The sequence below is a fragment of the Symphalangus syndactylus genome, chromosome 9 (genome assembly GCF_028878055.3).
Source record: "Symphalangus syndactylus isolate Jambi chromosome 9, NHGRI_mSymSyn1-v2.1_pri, whole genome shotgun sequence".
NCBI classification, from domain to species: domain Eukaryota; kingdom Metazoa; phylum Chordata; class Mammalia; order Primates; family Hylobatidae; genus Symphalangus; species Symphalangus syndactylus.
This window is the reverse complement of record NC_072431.2, coordinates 29,977,861-30,005,576: the sequence shown is the minus strand read 5'-3', so window position 1 is coordinate 30,005,576 and position 27,716 is coordinate 29,977,861. Positions and strand designations below refer to the sequence as shown.

Below are 27,716 nucleotides of genomic sequence, written 5' to 3'. Positions count from 1 at the left end.
GATCTGTAGTGTTTGCCAGTTTCTGTAAATAATCCTACCATGGCCAATTTCAAGCTACCAACATGAAGTCACTTAATAGAGTTGGAAAAAGGTGCCAGTAATTGGCTCTCATTAGCCACTAGGAACTGACTCCAACACACCACTAAGTAGGTTTTCCTAAAATCTGATAATCCCTGTAAGAGCACCATTCCTTCCACTGTCTGATTCCTTCAGCCTGCTATAACTGAGTGAGCATTAGGTCCATTTTTATTTCAGTCAACTTGTGCAACAGAAGAAAGATTCCAGGAGGCCAGGAAATATTTTATTGACAACCAGGGACACAGTCTTAAGAGAGGGAAGCACACAGGACTGCAAACTGACACCCAATAGCCAGCAAGGGCCCTCTGGGCCAGGAATACTGAATCCTAGGATCCTCACAGTCTCCCACCAGTAGACATACATTACTGGGCATCCAGGGGAGGGGGCAGTGGCTATGGTGTCCCAGAGAGTGAGAGGATATATGATGCCTCATTATGAGCGACAGGGTAAGGAGGTAAAATGGAGTGTCCATCACTGCCTAAGACCACCTCCTCCTCTCAGAGCCAACACCAGGTGAAGGACTGAACCACCTAAAATCTTGTAATCAGCTGCTGTCTTCTCATCATTCCTGCAGGAAAAGGAAGCAAAAAAAAAAACAAAAAACAAAAAACAAAAAAACAAGAAAAAGAAAAAGAAGACTTAAGAGTTTTTTGTTGTTGTTGTTTTTGACAGAGTCTTGCTCTGTCATCTAGGCTGGAGTACAGTGGCATGATCTCAGCTCACTGCAACCTCCACCTCCCAGGTTCAAGCAATTCTCCTGCCTCAGCCTCCCGAGTAGCTGGGATTACAGGTGCCCGCCACCACGCCCAGCTAATTTTTGTATTTTTAGTAAAGATGGGGATTCACCATGTTGGCCAGGCTGGTCTCGAACTCCTGACCTCAGGTGATCCACCCCCTTCAGCCTCCCAAAGTGCTGGGATTACAGGCGTGAGCCACCGTGCCCAGCCAGAACAGGAGTTCTTGAGTTTCCTGGATCTCTTTGGGGGGGGGGCGCTCTGTGAACTTGAATGAGAAAAAAACCCCATCTTTATTTTTACTAACCCCCAACTGAAATTTAACATTTCTTCTAACTTCAAACATAGCCCAAAAACCACAGTAGTATTAGCAATATAGGTAACTTGTTAACAATAGCAATTAACTATTTTCTATCATAATCATTTATAGGTATCTTGAAAATATTTCAAAATTATGGTCATATTAGACCTATCATTAGATCTTATGCATTAAAAAGTACATATATTACTATATCACATATTTTAGTATTTTAATAACTATTTCAATATAATTAGTTTTCTTTTAATTCTATATATTTTGTTTTATGCCTGAAAAAATCTTATTCTGAGAAGGGGCTTAGAGGCTTCAACAGATTGCCAAAGAGTCTAAGGCACCAAAAACAAGAGGCAATCCGATCCACCTCAGTACGTGCCCCTCTCATCTTCTCATCTTCACATAAGATCGCCATGCTGTCATTCTCACTCCAAACTCACATCTGTTTGCCACTGTAGATGAGCCTCTGCTGTTGTGGGGGGATTCCCTCTTTCTCCTCCACACGCTCCTTGATTCGCTCCACCTTTAGAGAGACAAGTAGTCAGGGGCTGCTGCTCAGGGGTAGGACCATGGAAATGGAAAGAACAAGGGCTATGCAGACAGCATGAGAGCAAAAGGACCAAGTTCATAAGCATATGCAAACAAATATACATGGCAAGAAGTACATGAAGAGGAGTTGGGCATGCATCACCTTGTCTGTAGGTTCAATGTCAATCTCAATCTCCTTTCCGGTCAGCGTCTGAAACAGGCAATGGTTTCATGAGTCCTTAAAGCCCAATGTACAATTTGTCTTCTAGGTAAAACGTCCTATCTTGGTCTTTGGGATCTACTGCCTTCTAAAAGATGCATATTTTCAGCAGCACTGCTTTGGAGAATGAGAAGGCTTTGAACATACCTTCATTTATCAAATATTTTTAGGCTGTAAACAACTTTGATAGGGCAAGATTCTTTGAACCATCTGATCCTCTTAATTCCATGAGTCATCTTCCAAAATCAGTCCCCCAAAATCAGTGAGAATATTGGCATTCTTTTGGATGATATGGCAATGAAAGGTTTTATTTATTTATTTATTTATTTTTGAGATGGAGTTTCACTCTTGTTGACCAGGCTGGAGTGCAATGGCACGATCTCGGCTCACCGCAACTTCTGCCTCCCAGGTTCAAGCAATTCTCCTGCCTCAGCCTCCTGAGTAGCTGGGATTACAGGCATGCGCTACCACGCCTGGCTAATTTTGTATTTTTAGTAGAGACAGGATTTCTCCATGTTGATCAGGCTGGTCTCAAACTCCCAACCTCAGGTGATCCACCCACCTTGGCCTCCCAAAGTGCTGGGATTACAGGCGTGAGCCACTGCGCCCGTCAGAAGGACCTTGTTCTAAATATCAATGCTAGAAATTAATATTCAGATAATTCGAAGAATTCTCAAGGACACCAGAAATCATCTCTGAGCAGTTTTTTAAAAAATGCTAGAATTGGCTGGGCATGGTGGCTCACACCTGCAGTCCCAACACCTTGGGAGACTGAGGCTGGAGGATCACTTGAGCCTAGAAGTTCCAGACCAGCGTGGACAACACGGCGAAACCCTGTCTCAACCAAAAAAAAAAAAAAATTAGCTGAGTGCAGTGTGCATGCCTGTAGTACCAGCTACTTGGGGGGCTGAGGTCGGAGGATCGCTTGAGTCTAGAAATTAGAGGTAGCAGCAGCAAGCCACGATTGTGCCACTGTACTCCAGCCTGGGCAACACCCTTGCAAAAAAAAAAAAAAAAAGAAAAAGAAAAAAGAGAAAAGAAAAGAAGATGAGAAGTCAACATTACATCTCCCATATCTTTCCAGACTTCTACCTAAATCCTTAATTGCAGCTCTTGTCTTCTTGACTTCTTCCATAAGTTAAGGGCTGGTGATATCCAAACACAATAATTATACTGATTATGCAGTCATAAATGTCGTGTCTTCTCCCATCTGTTCTTGCTCTTAAAAGCTCTATCTGCATTAGTCTACAGTGATCCAGGCCACAAACACACCATGCTCATTCTAATTTATGGGCATTTATTTGTTTCCGTTGTTTTCCTTGTTGCAATATCCTCCCCTTCTCCTTCTCCAAACTTCAAGACCCCTTAAATATAAGATCTCCTCCTGGCCGGGCACAGTGGCTCACGCCTGTAATCCCAGCACTTTGGGAGGCTGAGGTGGGTGGATTACCTGAGGTTGGGAGTTCGAGACCAGCCTGGCCAACATGGAGAAACCCTTCTCTACTAAAAAACACAAAATTAGCCAGGCATGGTGGCGCATGCCTGTAATCCCAACTACTTGGGAGGCTGAGGCAGGAGAATCGCTTGAACCCAGGAGCCAGAAGTTGCAGTGAGCCGAGATCGTGCCACTGCACTCCAGCAATGTATAAAATCTCCTGTATGATGTGTAGACCTGTTCCCAGTGTACTTTATTAATACTTCCAATATTAATATACCAATTACAGCTAGTTGTTTAAGTGTTAAACTTTCCCAGTGTTTGACACACAAGCAGTCAATGAATATTTTTGAAGGGCTAAATATACTGATGATCATATTATAATCACAGCTAACATTTACTGAAAACCATTTTTTTTCCTTTTATTTTTTTAAGAGACAGGGTCTCGCTCTATCACGCAGGCTGGAGTTCAGTGGTGTGATCCTGGCTCACTGCAGCCTTGACTTCCTGGGTTCAAACAACCATCCCACCTCAGCCTCCTAAGTAGCAAGGACTACAGGGTGTGTGCACCACCACACTCAGCTATTTTTAAGATTTTTTTGTAGAGACGAGTTCTGTGTTGCTCAAACTGGTTTCAAACTTGTGGGCTCAAGTGATCCTCCTGCTTCGGCCTCCCAAAGAGCTGGGATTACAGGCATGAGCCACCTTGCCCAGCCACTGAACACTTTCTAAGGGTAACTATGATCAGCATCTTACATGCATCACATTTAATTCTCCCAGTATTTATGAGATATGGACTATTACTATTTCCATTTTATAGATGAGAAAAATAAGACTTAGGTTAAAAACATATCTACGCAATCAAAAGTAGGGAGTGGATCCAGATTCCCTGGTCCCAGAGCCTGTGCTTTTATTTCTGTACTCCATCCTACCTGAGTCTGGCTGGTCTAGTATTGGGACCCAATGTACACTCCTATAGTAGCTCACAAAATAACATATGGTTTCTCCTTATGGTATTCACACAGACCAGCATGAAACAAGAACTCAGAAAATTTCCCAACAAGGAGAATGATTTAGTACTAGTATGTTTCCAAAAATACAAGAACAATTCCTTCGGATTAACCTGTTTGGATATGAAAGAATAAATTACAGCAATGATTCTCAAGCTTCTACCCTAACCTATGCTGGTCTGTGTGAAAATTTTCATCAGCCTATGGTAAAATGAGAAAAGCAGTGTTAACAGTGAAATTTTCATGAAACTAAATATATTCAGGTGTTAATGTCCTTTCAGAGAATGGTGCTGACAATTTGTGGTAACTTTAAAAAGACAAAATAAAAAGTTTGTAATTCTGTGTTGTCCACAAATTATTTCACTTTACTTTTTTTTTGAGACGGGGTCTCAGTCTCACCTGGATGGAGTGCAGTGGTGCAATCATGGCTCACTGCAGCCTTGACATACTGGGCTCAGGTGATCCCCACCTCAGCCTCTTGAGTAGCTGGCACCACAGGCGGGCACCAATACGCCTGACTACATTTTGTATCTTTAGTAGAGATGGGGTTTTGCCATGTTGCCCAGGCTGGTCTCGAACTCCTGACCTCAAGTGATCCACCCGCCTTGGCCTCCCACGGTGCTGGGATTACAGGCGTGAGCTACCGCACCTGGCCGATAATACAAATTTTTATTTATTTGTTTTGAGATGGAGTTTTACTCTTGTTGCCCAGGCTGGAGTGCAACGGCACAATCTCAGCTCACCCTGCAACCTCTGCCTCCCAGGTTCAAGCAATTCTCCTGCCTCAGCCTCCCAAGTAGCTGGGACTACAGGCATACACCACCACAACTGGCGAATTTTGTATTTTTAGTAGAGAAGGGTTTCTCCAGGTTGGTCAGGCTGGTCTTGAACTCCTGACCTCAGGTGATCTGCCTGCCTCGGCCTCCCCAAAGTGCTGGGATTATAGGTGTGGGCCACCGTGCCCGACCACAAATTTTTAAAGAGTGAAAAAAGACCCTCAGAGAAGACCTAGAGCCGCTCTCCCAAGAGCAAAATGCTTGGACCTCATATTTTTAAAAAGAAATTTTGGTTTGTAAATTCTGAAACTCTAGAGTTGGCCCCTTGTTTCTGAAATCGACTGTAGAGGCCCATAAATATATCTAGAGAGCAATTTGGCAATATGGTGTCCCAGCAACAATACTTCCAGGAAAATACTCATGACTATGTCCAAAAGCATACCTACAACAATGGTTATTGCAACCTTTTGATACTGTAAAATTAGAAACACAATCTAAATATCAAACAGTTGAGGGTTAAATAAATTACGATACAATCTTAGAAAAAAAATTACAAAGCCCTCAAACAATGTTTAGGATAACTATTTGTAATATATTAACAATATGCTGATAATTTAACAAAAAAGTTATAGTATATAGAGTATAATTAAAATTTTGTAAAAACAAAACATGCATCTATATGCTCTCCAAAAAGCTTAGAAGGGTATATACAGTATATTAATGCTTTAACTTGAGCAGTGGAATTATGGGTGATTTTAATTACATTATTATGCTTTTCTGTATTTTCCATATTTTATACCACAAATGTGAATATGCTGTAATGAGAACAAATTATTAGGCCGGGCGCAGTGGCTCACGCTTGTAATCCCAGCACTTTGGGAGGCCGAGGCGGGCAGATCACGAGGTCAGGAGATTGAGACCACGGTGAAACCCTGTCTCTACTAAAAATACAAAAAAATTAGCCGGGTGTGGTGGCGGGCGCCTGTAGTCCCAGCTACTGGGAGAGGCTGAGGCAGGAGAATGGCGTGAACCTGGGAGGCAGAGCTTGCAGTGAGCCAAGATCGCGCCACTGCACTCCAGCCTGGGCAACACAGCAAGACTCTGTCTCCAAAATAAAAAAAAAAAAAAAAAAAAAAAAAAAAAAAGAACAAATTTTTTAAAAAACAATGTCCTTGATAAGGGTAAGATTTTGTAAAGCAGCACTGTCTTGTAGAAATGTAATACAAGCCATATATGCAATTTTTAAATTTACTAGTAGCCACATTGTAAAAGTTCTTTAAGAGGTAAAATTTTAATATTTTTAAACCCAACATAGCCAAAATATTATTCACATGTAATCAATATAAAAATTAATATATCTTACGTTTTTTCTAACCAAATCCTGAAAATCCTGTATTTCATATTTATATCACATGTAGAGATGGGGCCGGGTGTGGTAGCTCACGCCTGTAATCCTAGCACTTTAGGAGGCCGAGGGGGTGGATCACGAGGTCAGCAGTTTGAGACCAGCCTGGCCAACATAGTGAAACCCCATCTCTACTAAAAATACAAAAATTAGTTGGCCATGGTGGTGGGCACCTGTAGTCCCAGCTACTGGGGAGGCTGAGGCAGGAGAATCGCCTGAACCCGGGAAGCGGAGGTTACGGTGAGCTGAGATCATGTCACTGCACTCCAGCCTGGGCAACAGAGCAAGACTGCATCTCAAAAAAAAAAAAAAAAATAGAGATGGTAGGCTGGGCATGGTAGCACATGCCTGTCGTCTCAGCACTTTGGGAAGCAGATGTGGTAGTACTGCTTGAGCCCTGGAGTTTTGAGACCAGCCTGGGCAACATAGTGAGATCCCCATCTCTACAATAAAATTAGCCAGGCATAGTGGCACAGGCCTGTAGTCCCAGCAACTGGGTACTCAGAAGGCTGAGGCAAGACTGCTCAAGCCCAGGAGTTCAATGCTGTAGTGGGCTGATTGTGCCACTGCACTCCAGCTTGGGTGACACAGCAAGACTCTATCTCCAAAAAAAAAAAAAAAAAAAAAATTCAAATGGTAAATTTTCATCTGAAATACTTGACATATATTTAAGTTTCATAATTTACAATAGAAAAAGTAGATTTATACACCCAACTTGTTCTAAACATACTTAAAAGGTTTTTTTAAATTTATTTTTATTTATTTATTTATTTTATTTTTTTTTGAGATGGAGTCTTGCTCTGTGTCCCAGCCTAGAACACAGTGGAGTAATCATGGCTCACTGCAGCCTCCAACTCCTGGGCTGAAAATATCCTCCCACCTCAGCATTCTGAATAGCTGGTACTACAAGCACATACCACCATGCCTGGCTAATTCTTTTTTGAAAAAAAAAAAAAAAAAAAAAAAAAAAAATTTTTTTTTTTTGAGACAAGGTGTCACTGTGTCACCCAGACTGGAGTGCTGTGGCATGATCTCGGCTCATCACAACCTCTGCTTCCCAGGCTCATGCAATTCTCCTGCCTCAGTCTCCCAAGTAGCTGGGATTACAGCCGCGCGCCACTACACCTGGCTAATTTTTGTATTTTTTAAATTTTTAACGTTTAATTTTTATTTTTTTATTTTTAATTTTTAATTTTTATTTTTTTATTTTTTGAGACAGAGTCTCGCTCTGTCGCCCAGGCTGGAGTGCAGTAGCACGATCTCGGCTCACTGCAAGCTCCACCTCCCGGGTTCACGCCATTCTCCTGCCTCAGCCTCCAGAGTAGCTGGGACTACAGGCGCCCGCCACTACGCCCGGCTAATTTTTTGTATTTTTTTATTAGAGACGGGGTTTCACTGTGTTAGCCAGGATGTTCTCGATCTCCTGACCTCATGTTCCACCCCCCTCGGCCTCCCAGAGTGCTGGGATTACAGGCATGAGCCACCGCGCCCAGCCAATTTTTATATTTTTAGTAGAGATGGGGTTTCACCATGTTGGCCATGCTGGTCTCGAACTCCTGACCTCAAATGATCCACCTGCCTCGGCCTCCCAAAGTGTTGGGATTACAGGCGTGAGCCACCATGCCCGGCCTGAAAATTGTTTTGTAGAGATGGGGTCTCGAAATGTTGTCCAGGTTGGTCTCAAACTTCTGGCCTCAAGTGATCTCCCCGCCTCAGCCTCCTAACTCACTGGGATTACAGGTGTGAGCCACTGTACTCAGCTAAGTTTCAGTTTTTAAATTTAATTAAAATCAAGTACAATCAAAATTTCAAATCTTCAGTCTCTCTAGTTACATTTCAAGTGCTCAATAGCCAAATGTGGCTAATGGCTACCATTTTGGACACTGTTCAAATATTCCAGCTAATATATGAAGCAACAAGAATATTAGAGTATCTCCAGCTTGTAACCCCCAGTGAAACAATGGATCTAGGAAATGACTAACATCACAGAAAGCAAAACGATCTGATGGAAGTGCATACCACATCACCACCTATGAATTCTTCTCACATATGAACATACAAAGACTAATCAAGCCTCTAGATCTAATTACCAGCTGACAGGAAATACAGAGGAAAGAGGAATATGTTAAAAGACAATATGGGAACCCGTTGCGGTGTCTCATGCCTGTAATCCCAGCAATTTGGGAAGCCGAGGTGGGCGGGTCGCTTGAGGCCAGGAATTTGAGACCAGCCTGGCCAACATGATGAAACCTCATCTCTATGAAAAATACAAAAATTAGTCAGGCATGGTGGCGCACGCCTGTAGTCCCAGCTACTCGAGAGGCTGAGGCACGAGAACCCTGGAGGCACAGAAGTTGCAGTAGTGAGCCAAGATTACACCGCTGCACTCCAGCCTGGGTTACAGAGCAAGACACTGTCTCAAAAAAAAAAAAAAAAAGAAAAACATGGGAATGTAATCAGCAAAATTCAAACTGCAGGAAACTCTAGTTTATTCAACAAGAAAAAAAATGGGAAAAAGGAGAATCTACAGATTTAAAGAAATTTAAAACACATAAACCAATGGCAATGTATGGATCTTAATTGGATCCAGATTCAAACTGTTAATAAAAAAAGAGAGAGAGACGATAGGGTAATTTGATGATAGCAATCAGTTAAATTTTTAGACATAATAATTATGGTTATGTTAGAAAACAGGTTATCTTTCACAGATAAACACTGAAATATGTATGAATAACATATGCTATGCTATCTGGAATTTGCTTTAAAAAAAATCAGGTAAAAGGAGTTGGTGAGTTTAAATTAAATAAGATTGGCTATGAGATGATAATTTTTGAAGCTGGATGAAGGGTGCATACACCCTTCTCTTTCCTGATGTATGTGTTTGAAATTGTCCATGAAGTTGTTTTAAAGCAATTGAACAATTTTAGAAGATATTCTTGATATATCATACTGTAACCTGACAATACATTCAATGCTATTTAAACAAGTATAAGATGAACCTAGACTGGGCGCAGTGGCTCACGCCTGTAATCCCAGCACTTCGGGAGGCCAAGGCGGGCAGATCACCTGAGGTCAGGAGTTTGAGGTCAGCCTGGCTAACATGATGAAACCTCGTCTCTACCAAAAATACAAAAAAAAATTAGCTGGGTGTGGTGGCACGCACCTGTAATCCCAGTTATGCAGGAGGCTGAGGAGGAGAACTGCTTAAATCCAGGAGGTGGAGGTTGCAGTGAGCAGGGATCACGCCACTGCACTCCAGCCTGGGTGACAGAGTGAGACTCCATCTCAAAAAAAAAAAAAAAAAAAAAAAAAAGATGAACCTAAACCTAACATACTGTGCTAGGCACTGGAGGAAATACAAAAGAAATGTGATCCAGCCCTGCCAACAATCTTTATCAAGCGAAGATGTACAACCAAGAAACAATTAGACACAAAATTAATAGAATAAGGCTGTATACAAGGAAGTTCTGGCTGGGCACAATGGCTCACGTTTGTAATCCCAGCACTTTGGGAGGCTGAGGCAGGTGGATCACTTGAGATCAGGAGTTTGAGACCAGTATGGCCAACATGGCGAAACCCTGTCTCTACCAAAAATACCAAAAATTAGCTAGGCATGGTGGACGCTTGAACGAAGGTGGAGGTTGCAGTGAGCCAAGATCGTGCCACCACACTCCAGCCTGGGCAACAGAGGGAGACTCCGTCTCAAAAAAAAAAAAAAAAAAATTAAAAATTAAAAACAAATCAAAACAAAACAAAACAAAAGGAAGTGCTATATTGTCCAAACACAAGGGGCAATGACAAACTGCTATGGTGAATGAAAATCAATGTTAATCAATTTAAGCCTTGAATGAGCTAACATTATATAACACTAGATACAGTGTTTTAATTTATATAACATTATAATACTATAATAGCCAAAATAAAAATGACTGATGTCAGCATTTTTATGGTGCTACAAGGGTTCCAGCTAGTAAGGGTACGGAGCAACTGGAATGCTCATATACTGCAGGTGGGAATATAAAATGGTACAACCCCTTAGTTTCTTTTTAAAGTTATATATATCTACCACATGACCTAGTAATTTCATTCTTAGGTATTTATCCAAAGGAAATAAAAACATATGTTTACAAAAAGACTCATATAACAATGTTCATAGAAGCCTTATTCATATTAGCCAGAAACTGGAGATAATTCAAACACCCATCAACAGGAGAATGGATAAACAAATTATGATATAATTCATCCAATGAAATAGTATTCAGTAATAAGAAGGAATAAACCACAGATTACAATAGACATTATGCAGAATGAAAGAAGCCAGATACAAAAATTGTACATTGAATAATTCCATTTATATAAAGTTCTAAAACAAGCAAAACTAACCTATGAAACTCTTGAGGGGGTAGGAATACAAATGTTTAGATTTTGTAATTACATGAACGTATGCTATTGTTAAAAACTCACTGAACTAAACCCTTAAGAACTGTGCATTTTATTTTATATTAAAAAACATGAATGAGAAAACTGGTTCACACAGTAAAGACAGTTGCCAAAGTAATCTGCAATGAGGAAATCAATGAAGGATCTGGGGTTAGGGAGTAATATAATGAAAAAGAAGCTCAAGGAAGACCTGCACATTATGGTTTTGTACGTCATGTCTTGGTTTAGACTCTACAGTTTAGAGGGGATATGACGGTAGAAAACCTGGTTGGAAGTATTACAGAGAAATAAAGATACAAATGAGTAAGATCCCAGACCAGAATGAGGGTAATGGAGATGGAAACAAAAATCAAACAGAAAGAGGTTTTAAGTGAAAAATTAGATCTTATAAAAGGACCATGTAATTTTAAATGACTCTAAAGAATTGTATTCCAGACACCTGAATGATTGATGGGATTAATACATGAGATGGGTATTGGGATATGGCTTATGACAGAAGATGATGCATTTAATTTTTGAACCACAGAGACAAGGTAACAAGATTTAAATTGGGAAGAATTGTAAAATCTTACATAAAAATATGGAAGAAGTCAGCTACACAGAGACAGCAGTTGAAAATGAATCATTTGGCTGGGCATGGTGGCTCACGCCTGTAATCCCAGCACTTTGGGAGGCCAACGCAGGTGGATCACTTGAGCTCAGGAGTTCAAGACCAGCCTGGGCAACATGGTGAAACCCCATCTCTACTAAAAAAACAGAAAATCAGCCAGGTGTGGTGGCATGTAACTGTAGTTCCAGCTACTTGGGAGGCTGAGTTGGGAGGATCCCTTGAACCTGGGAGGTGGAGGTTGCAGTGAGCCGAGATCATGCCACTGTACTCCAGCCTGGGTGACAGAGTGAGACTGTCTCAAAACAAAAACAAAATGAGGCCAGGCATGGTGGCTCATGCCTGTAATCCCAGCACTTTGGGAGGCCGAGGTGGGTGGATCACCTCAGGTCAGGCGTTCAAGACCAGCCTGGCAAACATGGCGAAACCCCGTCTCTACTAAAATACAAAAGTTAGCCAGGTGTGGTGGTGGGCACTTGTAGTCCCAGCTACTTGGGAGGCTGAGGCAGGAGCATTGCTTGAATCCAAGAGGCGGAGGTTGCAGTGAGCCGAGATCGTGCCACTGTACTCCAGCCTGGGCGACAGAGTGAGACTCCATCTCAAAAAAAAAAAAAAAAATAATAATTCAAAAAGGGGTCAGACATGGTAGCTCACGGCTGTAATCCCAGCACTTTAGGAGGATGAGGTGGGAAGATCACTTGATCCCAGGAGTTTTAGACCAGCCTGGGCAACACGATGAGACCCCATCTCTACAAAAAAATAAAACAATTGGCTGGGTATGGTGGTGCCACACGCCTGTAGTCCCAGCTACTCAGGAGGCTCAGATGGGAGAATTGCTTGGGCCTGAGAGGTCGAGGCTGCAGTAAGCCGTGATGGCGCCACTGCACCCTAAGCCTGGGCGACAGAGTGAGAACCTGTCTCAAAAAAAAAAAAAAAAAAAAAAAAAAGGAACTGTAATAAAAATGTGTCACTTATATGGTAATTAACAGCTCTTTTTCTTTTTTAAATTAATATTTTCTTCAGATGAGATTAACAGCTATCTCATGTGTAACTACTTTCCTATGTATTTAATAAAAAAATGCAACAAACAAGAGGGGATGGGGGGAGGGGGAGATAGAGAGAGATGGGGCACAGAGGCCTGTTTGAAGGCAGAAGGGTAAGTGTTGCAGGAAAGACGACTGGCAATTTTAGATAAGTACCACATAAATATGGATTCAAAGAAACAGAAAAAATCTAGAATCTTGCTATTCAAAGTGTCTTTGCTATTCAAAGTCTGAGAGTGTCAAATGTCTTGCTATTCAAAGTCTGAGAGTGTCAAAGCTCCCAGACATTCAATATCACCTGGGAGTTTGTGAGAAATGCAGAAACCTGTGCCCCACCCTAGACCCACAGAATCATAATCAGCATTTTAGCAAGACCACAGGTGATAGGACACTGTATTTTCTTTTCAAGTTCCCACACACACCATTGATTTTTTTTGTTCAAACAGTGTTTTTTTTTTTTTTTTGAGACAGAGTCTTGCTGTTGCCCAGGCTGGAGTGCAGTGGCACGATCTCGGCTCACTGCAGGCTCCGCCCCCCGGGGTTCACGCCCTCCTGCCTCAGCCTCCGGAGTAGCTGGGACTACAGGCGCCCGCCACCTCGCCCGGCTAATTTTTTGTATTTTTAGTAGAGACGGGGTTTCACTGTGTTAGCCAGGATGGTCTCGATCTCCTGACCTCATGATCCGCCCGCCTCGGCCTCCCAAAGTGCTGGGATTACAGGCGTGAGCCACCGCACCTGGCCCTTTTTTTTTTTTTTTTTTTTTTGAGACAGAGTCTCACTCTGTTACCCAGACTGGAGTGCAATGGCACAATCTTGGCTCACTGCAACCTCTGCCTCCCAGGTTCAAGCAATTCTCCTGCCTCAGCCTCTCAAGTGGCTGGGACTACAGGTGTGTGCCACCACACTCGGCTAATTTTTGTATTTTTAGTAGAGACAGGGTTTCACCATGTTGGCCAGGCTGGTCTTGAACTCCTGACCTTGTGATCCGCCCACCTTGGCCTCCCAAAGTGCTGGGATTACAGGCGTGAGCCACCATGCCCGGCCTTTCAAACAGTATTTTTTAAACTGCAGGTCTCAACCCATCAGTGGGCAGGTCTCAACCCATCAGTGGGTTATGAAATCAACTTAGAATTGAAAGTTTGAGAGCATATCATAAATAGCAAAGTTTTTGTGCCTTATGGGTCGTGACATAAAATTTCTTAAGGTGGGGTGAAATTTTCAAGAAGTGTACAAAACACTTAACATTAGTAACTTAACTTCTTTGGACCTAGTGGACATGAGAACCCATATGCATTGAAAAGCCAATAAAAGTATTCAACAGGCCGGGCGTGGTGGCTCATGCCTGTAATCTCAACACTTTAGGCCGAGGTGAGCGGATCACCAGGTCAAGAGATCGATACCATCCTGGCCAACCTGGTGAAACCCCGTTTCTACTAAAAATACAAAAATTAGCTTGGCGTGGTGGCACGCCCTGTAGTCCCAGCTACTCGGGAAGCTGAGGCAGGAGAATCGCTTGAACCCGGGAGGCGGAGGTTGCAGTGAGCCGACATTGTGTCACTGCACTCCAGCCTAGTGACAGAGTAAGACTCTGTCTCAAAAAAAAATATTCAACAGTTAGTGTTTCTCAAGATTTTGACAGTGATCCATACTAAAAATTAGTATGAACTAGTAACACCCCCTGTGTAATATACATATAAAATAAAATAAAAAATTTCAGGCCTGGCAAGAGTGAGACTCCGTCTCAAAAAAAAAAAAAAAAAATCACAAAAAATCACAAAACAATATCCTTACCTAGCACATAATATTTCCTATTTTCTCCCTCTCTCTCTTTTTTTTTTTTTTTGCAGGGAGAGATGGAGTTTTGCTCTTGTTGCGCAGGCTGGAGTGCAATGGCGCCATCTCAGCTCACTGCAACCTCCGCCTCCCAGGTTCAAGCAATCCTCCTGCCTTAGCCTCCAAGTAGCTGGGATTATAGGCGCCCACGACCACGCCCGGCTAGTTTTTGTATTGTTAGTAGAGGCGGGATTTCACCATGTTGGCCAGGCTGGTCTTGAACTCCTCACCTTAGGTGATCCACCCACCTCGGCCTCCCAAAGTGCTGGGATTACAGGCGTGAGCCACTGGGCTCGACCTTTTTTTTCAGGCAGGGTCTGGAGTGCAGTGGTGCCATCACTGCTCACCGCGGCTTCGACATCCCAGGATCAATCAATCCTCCCATCCCGGCCTCCCGAATAGCTGGGCCTACAGGCATGCGCCCAGACCCTTGGCTAATTTTTTGTATTTATTGTACAGGCAGAGTTTCGCCATGTTGCCCAGGATGGTCTCGAACTCCTGGGCTCAAGCGACCGGCCCGCCTCGGCCTTCCAAAGTGCTGGGATTACAGGCGTGAGCCGCCGCGCCCAGCCTATTTTCTCTTTTTAATGGTGCCAGTGACCCATTCACCTATTACATTGATGTTACGACTCTCATATAGGCCGCTACTCAACGTTAAAAAAAATCATCTTTAACATACTATTTTAATACTTGACCTCAAATCTTAGCTAAGAAGTAGTTTGGAAGGACTGGGTAAGAGAAGGTTAAGAATGACTATTATGTACGGTAAATATGCTAAGAAGCTGACGAAATAACGATAGATTTACTTAGCTACAAAAAGGCCAAACTAGCATTAGACTTCACTTGTCAGCAGTTTTGTTTTTTTTTTGCGGGGAGGGTGGGGATCTCTGTCTGTCTGAAGGCACAAAAGAGAAAACAGCAGATAGGGCTAATGAGGGCTGGAAATTGGTGAAGAACCACCACGGAAGTTGAGAGATGCAAATGAAGGAAACCATGGCTAGTACCAAGAACTAGGGCAGCGGTAACTAACCTGCCTCAGCCAAAGAAGTGAGGCTGGTCCAGGATGCCAGGCTCAGAAAGGCAGGTGCTGACTGAACACACTCCCCGCTTTGGTTCCTGTAGGACGGGTGAGATACCACACCTTGGCAACCACCAGTAAAGGCTCATAGTCTAGCCCCTGGGAGGCCCCGGTTTCTCCGGGCTAACGTTTTAGGGCTGTGCTCGGAGGCGACCTACGTTAGGGACTGGGAGAAGCAGGTACCCTGGGAATGAAGAATGGAGAGCAGCGCTTATTCCAAGAATCTGAGAGACGGGGGAGTCAAGCCGCTGCTAGGCCTTCTCTATGACTGGGGGGTTCGAATACAGTGAGACCCGACAAAAGCGACCCCATTCTGGGTGACAGCAGAGTCCTGGCAAAAAAGCAGGCATGGCAAAATACCCCAGGGTCGTCAGGTGGGACCTGGGCCCCGCTCTCAAAGCCCTTCTGGGTCCCCCTATTTCCCACCACCCCTCGCGCGGAGCCCTGAGGCAGTCAGCGTCCTCCAGGCTAGGGAAAGGCGTGGTTTTCCTTCCCCACGTCTCCCGTAAGGCACTGCTGCCAGCCCAGTACTACTGCGTCTTGGCAAGGCTGGAGGTGCTCCCACCTTCACTTTAATTAGCATCTTCTTTCCAGTTTGGGGCTGCACACGGATAAATCGCTGCTCCTACCGCTCCGGTCGCCGCTGCCGCTCTCCAGCACTCTGCCTGCAGGGGCCCCTTCTGCTTCCGGGTCACTGGCTCCACCCCTCCCCCCCTTCTTTCCACTGGGTTCCGGAGAGGCTCAGGAGTTCTCCCGCGTTTCGGTTCAGTGACGTCGTAAATTAAAATAAGGCATCCAGTTTAGCAACAGCAGAGATGACGACTCTGCGATTCTGAGAGTCCCTGGCGAGCCCGGGCTAGCGAAAAGTGGGGGCAGAACGAACTACACCTCCCATTGTGCCAGTAGGCGGTCCCGCCCGTTTCCCCCTGGGAGTTGTAGTCTAACCCCCCTCGGATCCAACATCAACCTCAGTGCGTGAACTCTGTTATCCAGAAGGCCTCGCCCGGCCGCCGCCGAAGCTGGAATTCGTCGGTTAGTAGTTCTCGCCGGCAACTAGAGGAACCTGCTGGCGTGGCCCAGAAGGCTCAGCGGGATTGCACGAGGTTAGTTGCTAAGCAAGGTGGTCTTTGGTCAACTGCCGCCTGGACCAAGGCAACAGGAAGTGAGTACCCCTATTCCGGAAACTAGTTATGAACCCTCCCCGCCCCCCGTCGCCAACATTCCTTCGTTCCCCCAAATCAGCCTCTTGCCCCATTGCTCTTTGCAGGAGTGGAAGAAGGAAGTGTAGCTGGGTAAGGAGTGCACCGTCAGGGTCTCTCACAACCCTTTCCCAGCTCTTCTCCCCCACAAACAGTACCTGGGATGGAGCCCTAGGGTAATCGCAGCCACGGGATGGGCCGAGGCGACAGGCTTCAGGGACCACACTTCGACCTTTGCCCGACCTTCCACAACTTAAGCGAAGGGAGGCCGCCAGCCGTAACAGGGCGTTAAAGCCCAGGGGAAGATTGGTCCTTATGACTTCCTGCCTTCCAGCCCTCAGATTCATCGCTACCCCCAGGCGCCATGCCTCATATTGACAACGATGTGAAACTGGACTTCAAGGATGTCCTTTTGAGGCCCAAACGCAGTACCCTTAAGTCTCGAAGTGAGGTGAGAAAGCTTCTCTACTTGCTGTTTCTTGACCCCACGCTCCCGGTGGGCCACAACCAAGAAAGATGCCTGTCCTTGTCCTAATATGGTACGTTTTTTGGATTAATGAAATGCTCAATTTCCTGTTCATATGTGCAGGTGGATCTCACAAGATCCTTTTCATTTCGGAACTCAAAGCAGACATACACTGGGGTTCCCATCATTGCTGCCAATATGGATACTGTGGGCACCTTTGAGATGGCCAAGATTCTCTGTAAGGTAGGGCTTTCCTCATGCCCCATCCCTATTGGTGTCCAGTTAGCCCAGCTGACTGCAGAGGTGTTTGCATCCCCACCCCCATGCCCAGTCAGCTCTCTGGCAGTTAGCAGTCAGGATGCTCTGATTTATGGTTTTTTCCACTACTAAAGCCCTTTATCTGATAAGTTCAAAAGGCCATCTGAATTAGTGAGATTCAAAGCTAAGTTTTGCTCCGATATTTCTGATTTATGAACAGAATTTTCCCTTTTGTCCTGTTTAGCAGTTTGTACACCTTGCCAACTTTTCCCACCACCCAGGTCACCCCCTCACAGTCACATGCATCCCTTCAGTTATGCGATTGTCCACATTAAGCAGTCACTGTTTTAGTCCAGAAACTACAGTTTAAGCATTCAAAAATCCTAACTAGAAGATCCTAGGAGAAGCAACGTATTAATTTTCTTTAATAAGAACAATTCATTAATAAAAGAATAATTCTGCCATTCTTCTTCTTTTTTTAATCTTCCTCTTCTTTAAGTCCTAGGTTCCTGGGAGTTTCTGGGATGTGCCCCAAATGGGATGTGTTTTTCTTATATACAAGTTGTTCACTTTGAAATGGAAGATGCTGCTCCTGTCAGTACTATTACCTGCCTCTATACTTGTTGCTGAGAAGGTAGAGAGTTATCTGGGCACTTTGAGAATATATGCACTCTGCTGGTTGATCCATGTAGCCCTGGTTGATGAATTCTGCTATTGTTTGTGGCTCCATTAGTCTTAAGGACTTCATATCCTTTTTCTATTTTTGATTGCTGTGTCTTTGTGGAATGTCTTGTCATTTCTTTGAGGTTGATAGTTGCGCAGTTTTATTTTTACTTTATTTTTATTATCATTCAGTAACTGCTTAGGAATCTTTCTGTTGCCCACTGTCCATCTGCCCTGACCAGTAGAGTTCAGAAATGGTGACTCTGACTGCAGAGTTAACAGACGTGCTGTAATACATGAACCGTTTTGGGGACTGTCTTAATGCTTTATGTGGAGCCTGGCTTTCAGTATTGCTGATGAGAGGTAAAGAAATCAGGTTTTAGAGATAAGAGCAAAGTCTTACTGTAATAAAAAGGTTGGATGCAAGCAAACATCTTTTTCTAAGCTTGGTATGTAATCTGATGTGCTCATCATGCCACACTCTGCCAGTATATCTCCAACGTCTGCTGACTTCCTATCCTATAGTGACTTTTCTTTGCTTATCAGTATGTTGATGATAGAGTTGTTGAGAAAGCAGAATTCAATACCAGCTTTAGCTAGATATTGTTGATCTCTGAATACGTATGTAGAGCACTTGCTTGTTGCTAGCTAATACATGACTTCCTTGGGTTTCTTGTCAGTTGCAAGATTTGTGCTGTTTCAGCCAACTGCTGTCTCTTGTCTGTTTGCATGTAGACATGTAAAGCACAAACACTAGCATTCACAACGGCCTTTGAATGCCTTCCTCAAAGTATTGGGATATTGTTTGCAATCTGTTGAGCTAGAGAATATGAGTTTGATGAGTCATTATATCCTTGAACTTTATTAAAATGGACTGAATGAAACAGATTTTTTAGCTTGATCCATGTCCCCAACTAGGAAATTTGTCCTTTTTTCCATTAGAGATGGAGACAGGGTAGGGTAGCCCCTTATCAGCTCTTATCAACCTTAAGGCATTACCTTTGGTGAGCATCCAGACCTACTGAATTACTGCTGGTAAATGAACGAGAACATAACCAAAAATAGTTTAGTACTAGCTTACCTTAGGAGAGGGGCTGAGTCAGTGCAGAAAAACACAGGCTCCATCCAGCCTCTTCATGGTTCTTTCATGTCTGCTGCCTGTCCCACTGCACCAGCAGCTTGTCACCTTTTAAGTCAGAAGCAGTGAATGTGCTGGCAGATGAAATCCAACCCAGATCACTCAGTACTTTGGTGGGAAATCTGACAAGTACTAGCTTATGGTAAAAAGAAAAAATGATGAGTTCATGTCCTTTGTAGGGACATGGATGAAACTGGAAACCATCATTCTCAGTAAACTATCACAAGGACAAAAAACCAAACACCGCATGTTCTCACTCATAGGTGGGAATTGAACAATGAGAACACATGGACACAGGAAGGGGAACATCACACTCTGGGGACTGTTGTGGGGTGAGGGGAGGGGGGGGGACAGCATTAGGAGATATACCTAATGCTAAATGACGAGTTAATGGGTGCAGCACACCAACATGGCACATGAATACATATGTAACAAACCTGCACATTGTGCACATGTACCCTAAAACTTAAAGTATAATAATAATAAAAAAAAAAGAAAAAAAAACCCTACTGGTATTTGTAGAGAGAAGAAAGGTTGAACTCAAATCCCAGCTCAACCTAACTTCTTTGACTTGTTTCCTCCCCAACTTCAATCATGTCCTCCCTCAGATAGAATAGGTCTGTTTCTAGAAAAAGACCTTAATAAAGTTTCCCCCCTTTTGATGCTTCTTTGTCTTCTCCCCAGTTCTCTCTCTTCACTGCTGTCCATAAGCACTATAAACTCGATCAGTGGCAAGAGTTTGCTGGCCAGAATCCTGACTGTCTTGAGGTAACACTGGGCATACCCTGCTCCCTTCCTTATCCCAGTTTTCCAGCAATTATATTTTGGCTTTCTGGGGACCAACACTCACCAATGACCCACTGGCTGCCCACCAGATCATCTCTCATATGCCAATGGCTCTGTTTCTCCCACAGCATCTGGCTGCCAGCTCAGGCACAGGCTCTTCTGACTTTGAGCAGCTGGAACAGATCCTGGAAGCTATTCCCCAGGTGAAGTATATATGCCTGGATGTGGCAAATGGCTACTCTGAACACTTTGTTGAATTTGTAAAAGATGTACGGAAGCGCTTCCCCCAGCACACCATCATGGTATGTTTCTATTATAGTCGGTACCTTTTTATCTTTCCACTTTCCTGCCACTCCGTTTTGCTACATCAGTCCATTTCTCCTCTGCTGCATTATGATATTCCTAGTTCATTTAATCATGATACTGGATGATTATCCATAGTTCTAAGCTGAAAATGTCTATTTGGTCATTGTAGTATCTCTGACCCTTGGTTCATAGTCTCTGTAAATCTAGTCCCTGATGTCACTCACCAAACCATGATGGAACATCTGTGCACTGTACATACCTGTGGTACATAGACATCTGCCCACTGAAATAGACACATAATACAGTCACATAAAAAGGGGTCACATGAACAATGATTTATTTTTTTACAACCTTAGAAGAGTGGCCTTCATTTTCTTCACAGCATTGAGGGGTGTGTCTACTGACCATCAAAAGCCAATACAACTGGTCAAATGGGTCTTTAGCCTACACTACCATGCCTTCTTCCTTTCCCTGAAGCCAGACAGGTTCTATGACAGAATGGCTTAAGGACAGAATATGTTTGGGTCTCTTGAGGAAGGGGAGCTAAATCTACTGTAAATCAGATGTGAGCCTGGTCCAGTAATTCCCTTTGCCTCACTCAAGGCTCCTCCATGCCACTTCATGTGTCCCTGTTGATCATAGCACCTTGTTGCCTTAGAAAAGTGCATCATGGACCTCAGCTTTACCCTAGGTTCAGTGGTGACATTGGCCACTCACTCCTACCTTGGCTTGGTGTTGGGCGAATGGGTAGGGAGCAGGGTTCTCTAAAGTGTCTAGTGTAAAAGCCCTCAGAGGGCCCAGTAGAGGGGACCTAGTTATCCTTTCTTTGTAATAATGTTGGAAAGTCATGGTCCATGCATACTGTAACAATACATGACCTCCTGTTTCTGGCCCTAAGGATGCTGTATTTCAATTGCTCTGTCTCAGGCAGGGAATGTGGTAACAGGAGAGATGGTAGAAGAGCTCATCCTTTCTGGGGCTGACATCATCAAAGTGGGAATTGGGCCAGGTAAGCTGGTTCACTGGGGGACCACCGGCTACCCCCCTTCAGTGGCAAACACCTGTGGAGCACATCATTCTCACCCTTGTCATGTTCTTCCTAGGCTCTGTGTGTACTACTCGGAAGAAAACTGGAGTGGGATATCCACAGCTCAGTGCAGTGATGGAGTGTGCAGATGCTGCTCATGGCCTCAAAGGCCACATCATTTCAGTAAGACTCAAGGGCAGGGTAGGGTATGAGCTGGGTTTCTGCAGGGTATGGAGGTGGCAGAGATGGATTAGAATTCCTGGGTTCTTGTTGGCTTTGAGTTGGGCTGTTGGGACATCGCTGAGGGCTTGGGAAATCCATGTTGTGTTCATAGTGCTCCTTACTTTGCAGGATGGAGGTTGCAGCTGTCCTGGGGATGTGGCCAAGGCTTTTGGTAAGGAGCTTGAGGGCATGGAAGGATGATTCTATACAAGAGGATGAATCACCTCTGAGGGTCTAGGGTCAGGCTAAGAGAGGCTCAGGAAGTCATTCAGATTCTTTCATAATATGAATTAGTGACTCTGAAGTCTATGGTATCACCTGGGGCAGCCAGCAGGGGACATCTGAGACTCCAAGTGTGGGCCAGGGCCATCTCACCATCTCCTAGATTGCTGCACAGTGCAGACTCCTGATCCCCAGCCATACCTAAAAATATTAGGCTCTGAGGAATGGGACAGCACATCTGCATTTTTCATTTTGCACAGCTTCCCAGGAGATCATTACTCCCATTAGAGTTGGGGATCTTTGCTCTTGGGACACATGAAATGAGTCTTATTTAGCTGGGCACAGTAAAATGAAATGACCAGACGATGATGGTAAAAACAGCAAAAGGAGAAAGCAAAAGCCAGGCAGGGACTCTCCAGAGGCTCTTCTTTAAATCTTGGGGAAATCATACCCACTGAGGAATAGAGGCCAGGGCAGATCAGGCCTGCATGGATTGTGGGTCAGCTAGGGAAGCTGAATGAGGAAGATGCTGGAATCATTGTCAGGACTGAGAATATGGTGTGAGTTGCTCTTGAGGGTGGCCATGTGAGCACCTTGGCCAGATTAATCTCTTTCCCCCCTCCATGATGGTGGCAGGGGCAGGAGCTGACTTTGTGATGCTGGGTGGCATGCTGGCTGGGCACAGTGAGTCAGGTGGTGAGCTCATCGAGAGGGACGGCAAGAAGTACAAGCTCTTCTATGGAATGAGTTCTGAAATGGCCATGAAGAAGTATGCTGGCGGCGTGGCTGAGTACAGGTATGTGTGGAGGCCCAGAAGCTTAGTAATAGTATGGGGGCAGAACTCATGGCTGCTGAGAGGGGGATGGTACAGTTCTCAGGAAAAGCATGGTGAACCGGGGCTCAATGCTAGGGTCTGGGGAAAAGTCCCTGGGCTTAAGGAATCCAGAAGAGAAGATAATAAAGTTTTTCCTACTTTAAGAGCCTCAGAGGGAAAGACAGTGGAAGTTCCTTTTAAAGGAGATGTGGAACATACCATCCGAGACATCCTAGGAGGGATCCGCTCTACATGTACCTATGTGGGAGCAGCTAAGCTCAAAGAGTTGAGCAGGAGAACTACCTTCATTCGAGTCACCCAGCAGGTGAATCCAATCTTCAGTGAGGCGTGCTAGACCTGAGCAGTTCTACCCTCCCAAGGCACCAGTACTCTACCATGGGGCATCCCAAGTGGGGTCCTCACCCATCCCAGCTACTGCAGCTCTCTGTTACTTTGTCATTTCCTGTTGTCTCACTCCTGAGGGCTCCTGCAGTAACTCTGTACTTCTCTATCTGCACACACAAAATGCCCAAGGCACTCACTGGGGAGGAAGCAAGGAAGCAAACAGTCTGAGAAAATGATGCAAGAAAATCAAATGAGAATCTGGGGACCCAACATCCTGAAGATTATTAAAAGGAAAAGATGCTGATTGGTACATAAATCTTTTACATGGCCTTGGTCTAGAGGAGGCAGGCTTTTAGAATCATGTTTTGTTAATCTGCTTCACTAAATGGGAACTTCACATATCTAAAAAGCTCTGAAGTGTTTGTATATTTGACATACCTCAATAAAGAGAGAGCTCATTGACTGTAAAGAGATGCTGGGGCTTTCTGTACAAGGCTAGCATCTGGGTGCTGCTGCAGAGTGGGTGGTGGTAGGGTCAGCACTGACCCAGTGGGGTCAAGAACAATGAGTATTATTCCCATGAAGTATCTCCATTCTAGTGCCACCACCCCCAGATAATCTGGCAGCATGAGAACTTACAAAGTATATTCTGGCATTAGGACACATATTTCTAGAATACCAAAGGACCTTTCTCTTCCAGGCTGTCAACCCTGCTAACCCTTTTAGGCACAGCTGAACAACACTTAGCAAGGGAAGTAAAAAAAGGCAAAGGGATCCTTCCAGTTTGGAAGGGACAGTTCTGTTTCTAAGGAATGGCCTATGCTGACCTTATGGAAACCTTAATTCCCCTCCTTCACATCAAGGCAGTATTTTAACAAATCCAAAGTTTAATTATTAAGGATTACAAATATTTTTAGCAGTGTAGTTAGGCAATCCAAGCCTGGACTTCCACTTCATTCCTACTAAACTACTTGCAGAGCTGAGGAGGCAGGAGACAGGCAGAGTACAGAGGGCATTTTAGTTCTATCACAAAGGTCTAGAGCTGTCTCTACAGTCACAGGAAGGAACAGGCATGGCACCGTGGCCAGAAGGGGGTAGGTATTCACAGAGAGTGGGGATCAAGGTGTCAAACTTTGTCTTCTGATAGTTTTCCAGAGATTCCTGTAGAGAAGGGAGCAGGGAGATCCTACCATCTGAAACCATTCCCTGAGCCCTCTGAATTCTGAAGCATATGAATTTCTCAGTCTGTTTTACCCATCCCCTTCCCCAGCTTTCTGCTCCTTCCTACTCACCTTTCCTTCCCCCTGGCCATTTTCTTCCTCATCAGAGTCTAAAACCAAGTCCCCTATGGTAATGACGGAGCTGCACAGAGATGGAGGACACACTGTAGGAGGGAAACCAGAATCAAACTACTACTTCTAGATGAACACAGGCTCTTGAAAGTCCCCAAGAGAGTAGGCTGTTGATCCAATCCTGACTCAGACTACCTACCTGGCTTCCTGGCCCTAGGAGGTAATAATGATAGTCTCAGGGGGTCCGTGTAGCAATCCAAGCAATTCCTGAGGTGAGAGCAAGCAAAGAGGATAGGATGAAGGGAAGGCAGGCAAAGAATGTGCTCCTAGTAAGAAGCAACTCTGTTCCACTCACTCCTTTTGCTCTGTGGCAGGCAAGTCAACTGGGTTCTCCTTCAGAGCCCTTCCCCCCAGGGTCTGGCATGGACTCTTAGACTTCCCAGTGGAGGCTGCTCTTGTGCTCATGGCTAGGTCTGCTGTGTATATCGCATGTTCTTCCTTGCTCTCAGGCTTAGATATGACCTGGGTTGGTGAGCCGAGATTCCTAAAGGGAAACAGCATGACTGTGGGGCGCTCCTTATGGCCTCCCCTACTGGAGGCCCATTGGGACTGGACTCTTCGTCGGCCTAGGGGGGCCAGATTGAAGTGTCGGCCAGCTAGAGGTGCTGGGTGCGTCCTTGAAGATGGTCCCTGAGGAAGGCGTGTGCCAGGCTTGGCTTTTGGCAGAGGATTGTGGAGTGCTAGTCTTTGTTGCTGAGGAGGATTCTGTTCCATGGGCTCAGCCAGGTTCACTGAGTCAGTAACAGAGCACTCTGAAAAAGAAAATGAGGCCCCTTATAAAGAGAACAGATAGTAACAGAATAACTGGTTTCTTATGCCCGGAGCCCATGGAACTATTCCAGTGGACTGCCTCAAAAGGTCTCAGGCTAAACACTACACCTACAAATTCCTGGTACCTGGAAGTGGCCACCCCATGTCCACACCATATTGTCTCCAGGCAAGAGAAGAGGTGATAGAGGCTCCAGGCTGCATCCAACTCAGCACATCCTGAAGCTGTGGGCAGGGACAGAGGTATGAAGACCACAATCCTTGATACAACCACCCCACACTCTGCCCTTACATGTTTTGCCCCAACGAAACCTGCTGTGCCTGTGGTGTAGGCAGTGCTTTCTCCAGCTGACACAAGTATTCAAAAAGCAACTTTTCCATGGCAGCCAGAAAGGGTTCCCCATACTCTTGTTCAAGTTCCTACAGCGGGGGAGAGTAGGAGGTCAAAAGTGGGTTAGTGGCCAGGCACGGTGGCTCACGCCTGTAATCCTGGCCCTTTGGGAGGCCGAGGTGGGCGGATCACTTGAGGTCAGGAGTTCGAGACCAGCCTGGCCAACATGATGAAACCCCACCTCTACTAAAATACAAAAATTAGCTGGGCATTTGTAATCCCAGATACTCGGGAGGCTGAGGCAGGAGAATCGCTTGAACCCGAGAGGCAGAGGTTGTAGTGAGCCGAGATTGTGCCACTGCACTCCAGCCTGGGCGACAGAGCGAGATTCCTCAAAAAAAAAAAAAAAAAAAAAAAAAGTAGGTTAGAGAAAATAGGAGCCACATAATAGCCTTCAAACCAGTCTCACCTGCAGCTTCGAGGCCAAATCCACAGGAGCCTCTGACAGCTGCTTCACCTGCTGGTAAAAGGTTTCCTGTGCCTCCAAAATCTTCCTCAGATCCTGCTTTGTCTGTTGAGGATACAGAAGACAGAGAAGTCAGCACCAACATCCAGTAGACAGGAGGAGCAACTTTGCTGCACCAAGTGTAACTGGGGTCAGGGCTTGTTCCGGGGATTACTCACAGCCTTGGGATCCCGCACTATAGGTCCAGATTCTGGAAAGTGGTGATTCAGGGTTTTCAGGACTTGGGCCCAAGGCCGGCCCTGCAGGATCAGCTCCACCACCACCTGTACGGTACTGAATTCAGAATCCCCACTTCGGGGCAAGCTGACCTTTTCCAACTAGTCTCATCCCCAAGCTGTAGGCCCTTGTCAGGTGCTCGCATCCCGCCCCTTTCTTTCCCCTTCCAGGTCCTACTTGCTCCAATACCTTGGCCTTTAGGCCCATACAAAGGCGTTCGTGGTGCCGGTAGCGAACCAAGCCAGGGGCAACAGCGCGCAGAGATCGCAGAAACTCCAGTACTCGCGGAAAATGTTCCACGCAGCGTCCGCGCACAACCTGCCAGCTAGCCGCGGCGGCAAAGCGTAGAGCTGCGGGACCGGCCACCGGGGGCGTAGCCATGGTCGGCGGGCTCCGCCCCGAGGCGGTCCCTCCAGGTTCCTCACCCGGATGGGTGAGGCTTTCCGATCACTCCTAGGGGCGGGGCTTCTGGCAACGCCCTGTGGCTCGGCTCTGGGTACCTCGCGATCTGACTCGGCTCCCTTCCATAGGCCCCCAGAATTCTGGGGGAGGGGGTCTTCTGGCTCGGGCTGGAGGAGCCTGAGTGGAGAAGCTGACCGTCTCCAGTGGCACTGGGTCGCTCAGCTTTAAACGCCGCTGCTGTCTCGAGCCCGAGGGTGCCTCACTTCCGGCTCCGCTACTAGCTTCCCTTGCCCCGGAAAAGGGCGGTAAGAGGGAGCCAATGGGTGGCCACAGAGGGAACTGTGTCGGTGCGCCAGAAGGCCACGCCCCAGCGGAGCTGGAGCTGCCCGCTGCCTGCGCCCTCTGCCGGCTGACATGAGTTGGCCGCTGAAGCTGTTGTGGCTGCTGAAGCTGTTGTGGCCGCTGAGGCTGTTGTGGCCGCTCGTCTGGGTCCTCCCACCCTCGCTTTCTTCGCCGAGCCTGCGGAGAAGCCCCGTCACTCCCCTGAGGCTCGACTTCCTAGTCTGTAAAACAAGGATCATGCCACCGCCCTTTCCCACTGTCTTCACCCATCGAAATTCAGTTCTTTAAATCCCAGACCCGAGCCGGCTACAAAGCCTTCCCGGCTGCGCGCGTCGCTTCCAGTAGGAATTCGACTGTTCCTTCTATAAAACAGAAGAGGGCGCCCGCCCTTAAAAAATAAAATACAGGCCGGGCGTGGTGGCTTGTGTCTAATCCCAGCGCTTTGAGAGGCCGAGGCAGGAGGGTCACTTGAGCCCAGGAGCTCCAGACAAGCCTGGGCGACATGGTGAAACCCCTTCTCTGCTAAAAATACAAAAATTAGCTGGGCGTGGTGGCAGGCGCCTGTAATCCCAGCTACTCGGGAGGCCGAGGCAGGAGAATCGCTTGAACCCAGTAGACGGGAGGTGGGAGTGAGCCGCGATCTTGCCTCTGCATTCCAGCCTGGGCGACAGAGGGAGAATCCCTGTCAAAAAAAAAAAAAAAAAAAAAGAGGAGGAAGAAGAAATAAAATACAGGCTGGGGGCATGGTGACTCACACCTGTAATCCTAGCACTCTGGGAGGCCGATATGGGAGGATCGATCCGCTTGAGCCCAGGAGTTCCAGACCAGACTGG

At 45.6% G+C, this 27,716-nt stretch overlaps 3 protein-coding genes across 14 annotated transcripts; 1 reads left to right on the top strand and 2 right to left on the bottom strand.

The window, feature by feature from the left end:
- Nucleotides 1–279: 279 nt before the first annotated feature.
- Nucleotides 280–16,205, bottom strand: NEDD8 (NEDD8 ubiquitin like modifier). The gene is made up of 4 exons (XM_055291694.2): nt 16,066–16,205; nt 1,817–1,864; nt 1,566–1,648; nt 280–646 (listed from the first exon to the last, which is right to left on the bottom strand). The coding sequence occupies exons 1-4, from the start codon at nt 16,081–16,083 to the stop codon at nt 550–552; spliced, it is 246 nt and encodes an 81-aa protein (XP_055147669.1). The 5' UTR covers nt 16,084–16,205; the 3' UTR covers nt 280–549.
- GMPR2 (guanosine monophosphate reductase 2) lies at nt 15,464–23,415 on the top strand. 10 transcript variants are annotated; one of them, XM_063609330.1, is made up of 11 exons: nt 16,676–16,792; nt 17,034–17,150; nt 17,289–17,408; nt 17,929–18,057; nt 19,909–19,992; nt 20,139–20,312; nt 21,244–21,325; nt 21,420–21,526; nt 21,695–21,737; nt 22,424–22,583; nt 22,767–23,415. In XM_063609330.1, the coding sequence occupies exons 1-11, from the start codon at nt 16,691–16,693 to the stop codon at nt 22,954–22,956; spliced, it is 1,308 nt and encodes a 435-aa protein (XP_063465400.1). In that variant the 5' UTR covers nt 16,676–16,690; the 3' UTR covers nt 22,957–23,415. The 10 variants fall into 10 exon arrangements, with proteins under 10 accessions (XP_063465398.1, XP_063465396.1, XP_063465397.1 ...); XM_063609328.1 differs by adding an exon at nt 15,464–16,662 and having other exon boundaries at nt 16,768–16,792; nt 21,420–21,737; nt 22,424–23,415; XM_055291681.2 differs by lacking the exon at nt 17,929–18,057 and having other exon boundaries at nt 16,658–16,792.
- On the bottom strand, nt 20,637–27,123 carry TINF2 (TERF1 interacting nuclear factor 2). Of its 3 annotated transcripts, none has more exons than XM_055291684.2 (9): nt 26,329–27,123; nt 26,082–26,186; nt 25,867–25,968; nt 25,379–25,486; nt 25,195–25,291; nt 24,594–25,050; nt 24,438–24,505; nt 24,239–24,330; nt 20,637–24,107 (listed from the first exon to the last, which is right to left on the bottom strand). In XM_055291684.2, the coding sequence occupies exons 1-9, from the start codon at nt 26,518–26,520 to the stop codon at nt 23,973–23,975; spliced, it is 1,356 nt and encodes a 451-aa protein (XP_055147659.1). In that variant the 5' UTR covers nt 26,521–27,123; the 3' UTR covers nt 20,637–23,972. The 3 variants fall into 3 exon arrangements, with proteins under 3 accessions (XP_055147659.1, XP_063465405.1, XP_055147660.1); XM_063609335.1 differs by having other exon boundaries at nt 20,637–21,988; nt 26,329–27,055; XM_055291685.2 differs by lacking the exon at nt 26,082–26,186 and having other exon boundaries at nt 26,329–26,811.
- Nucleotides 27,124–27,716: the final 593 nt, after the last annotated feature.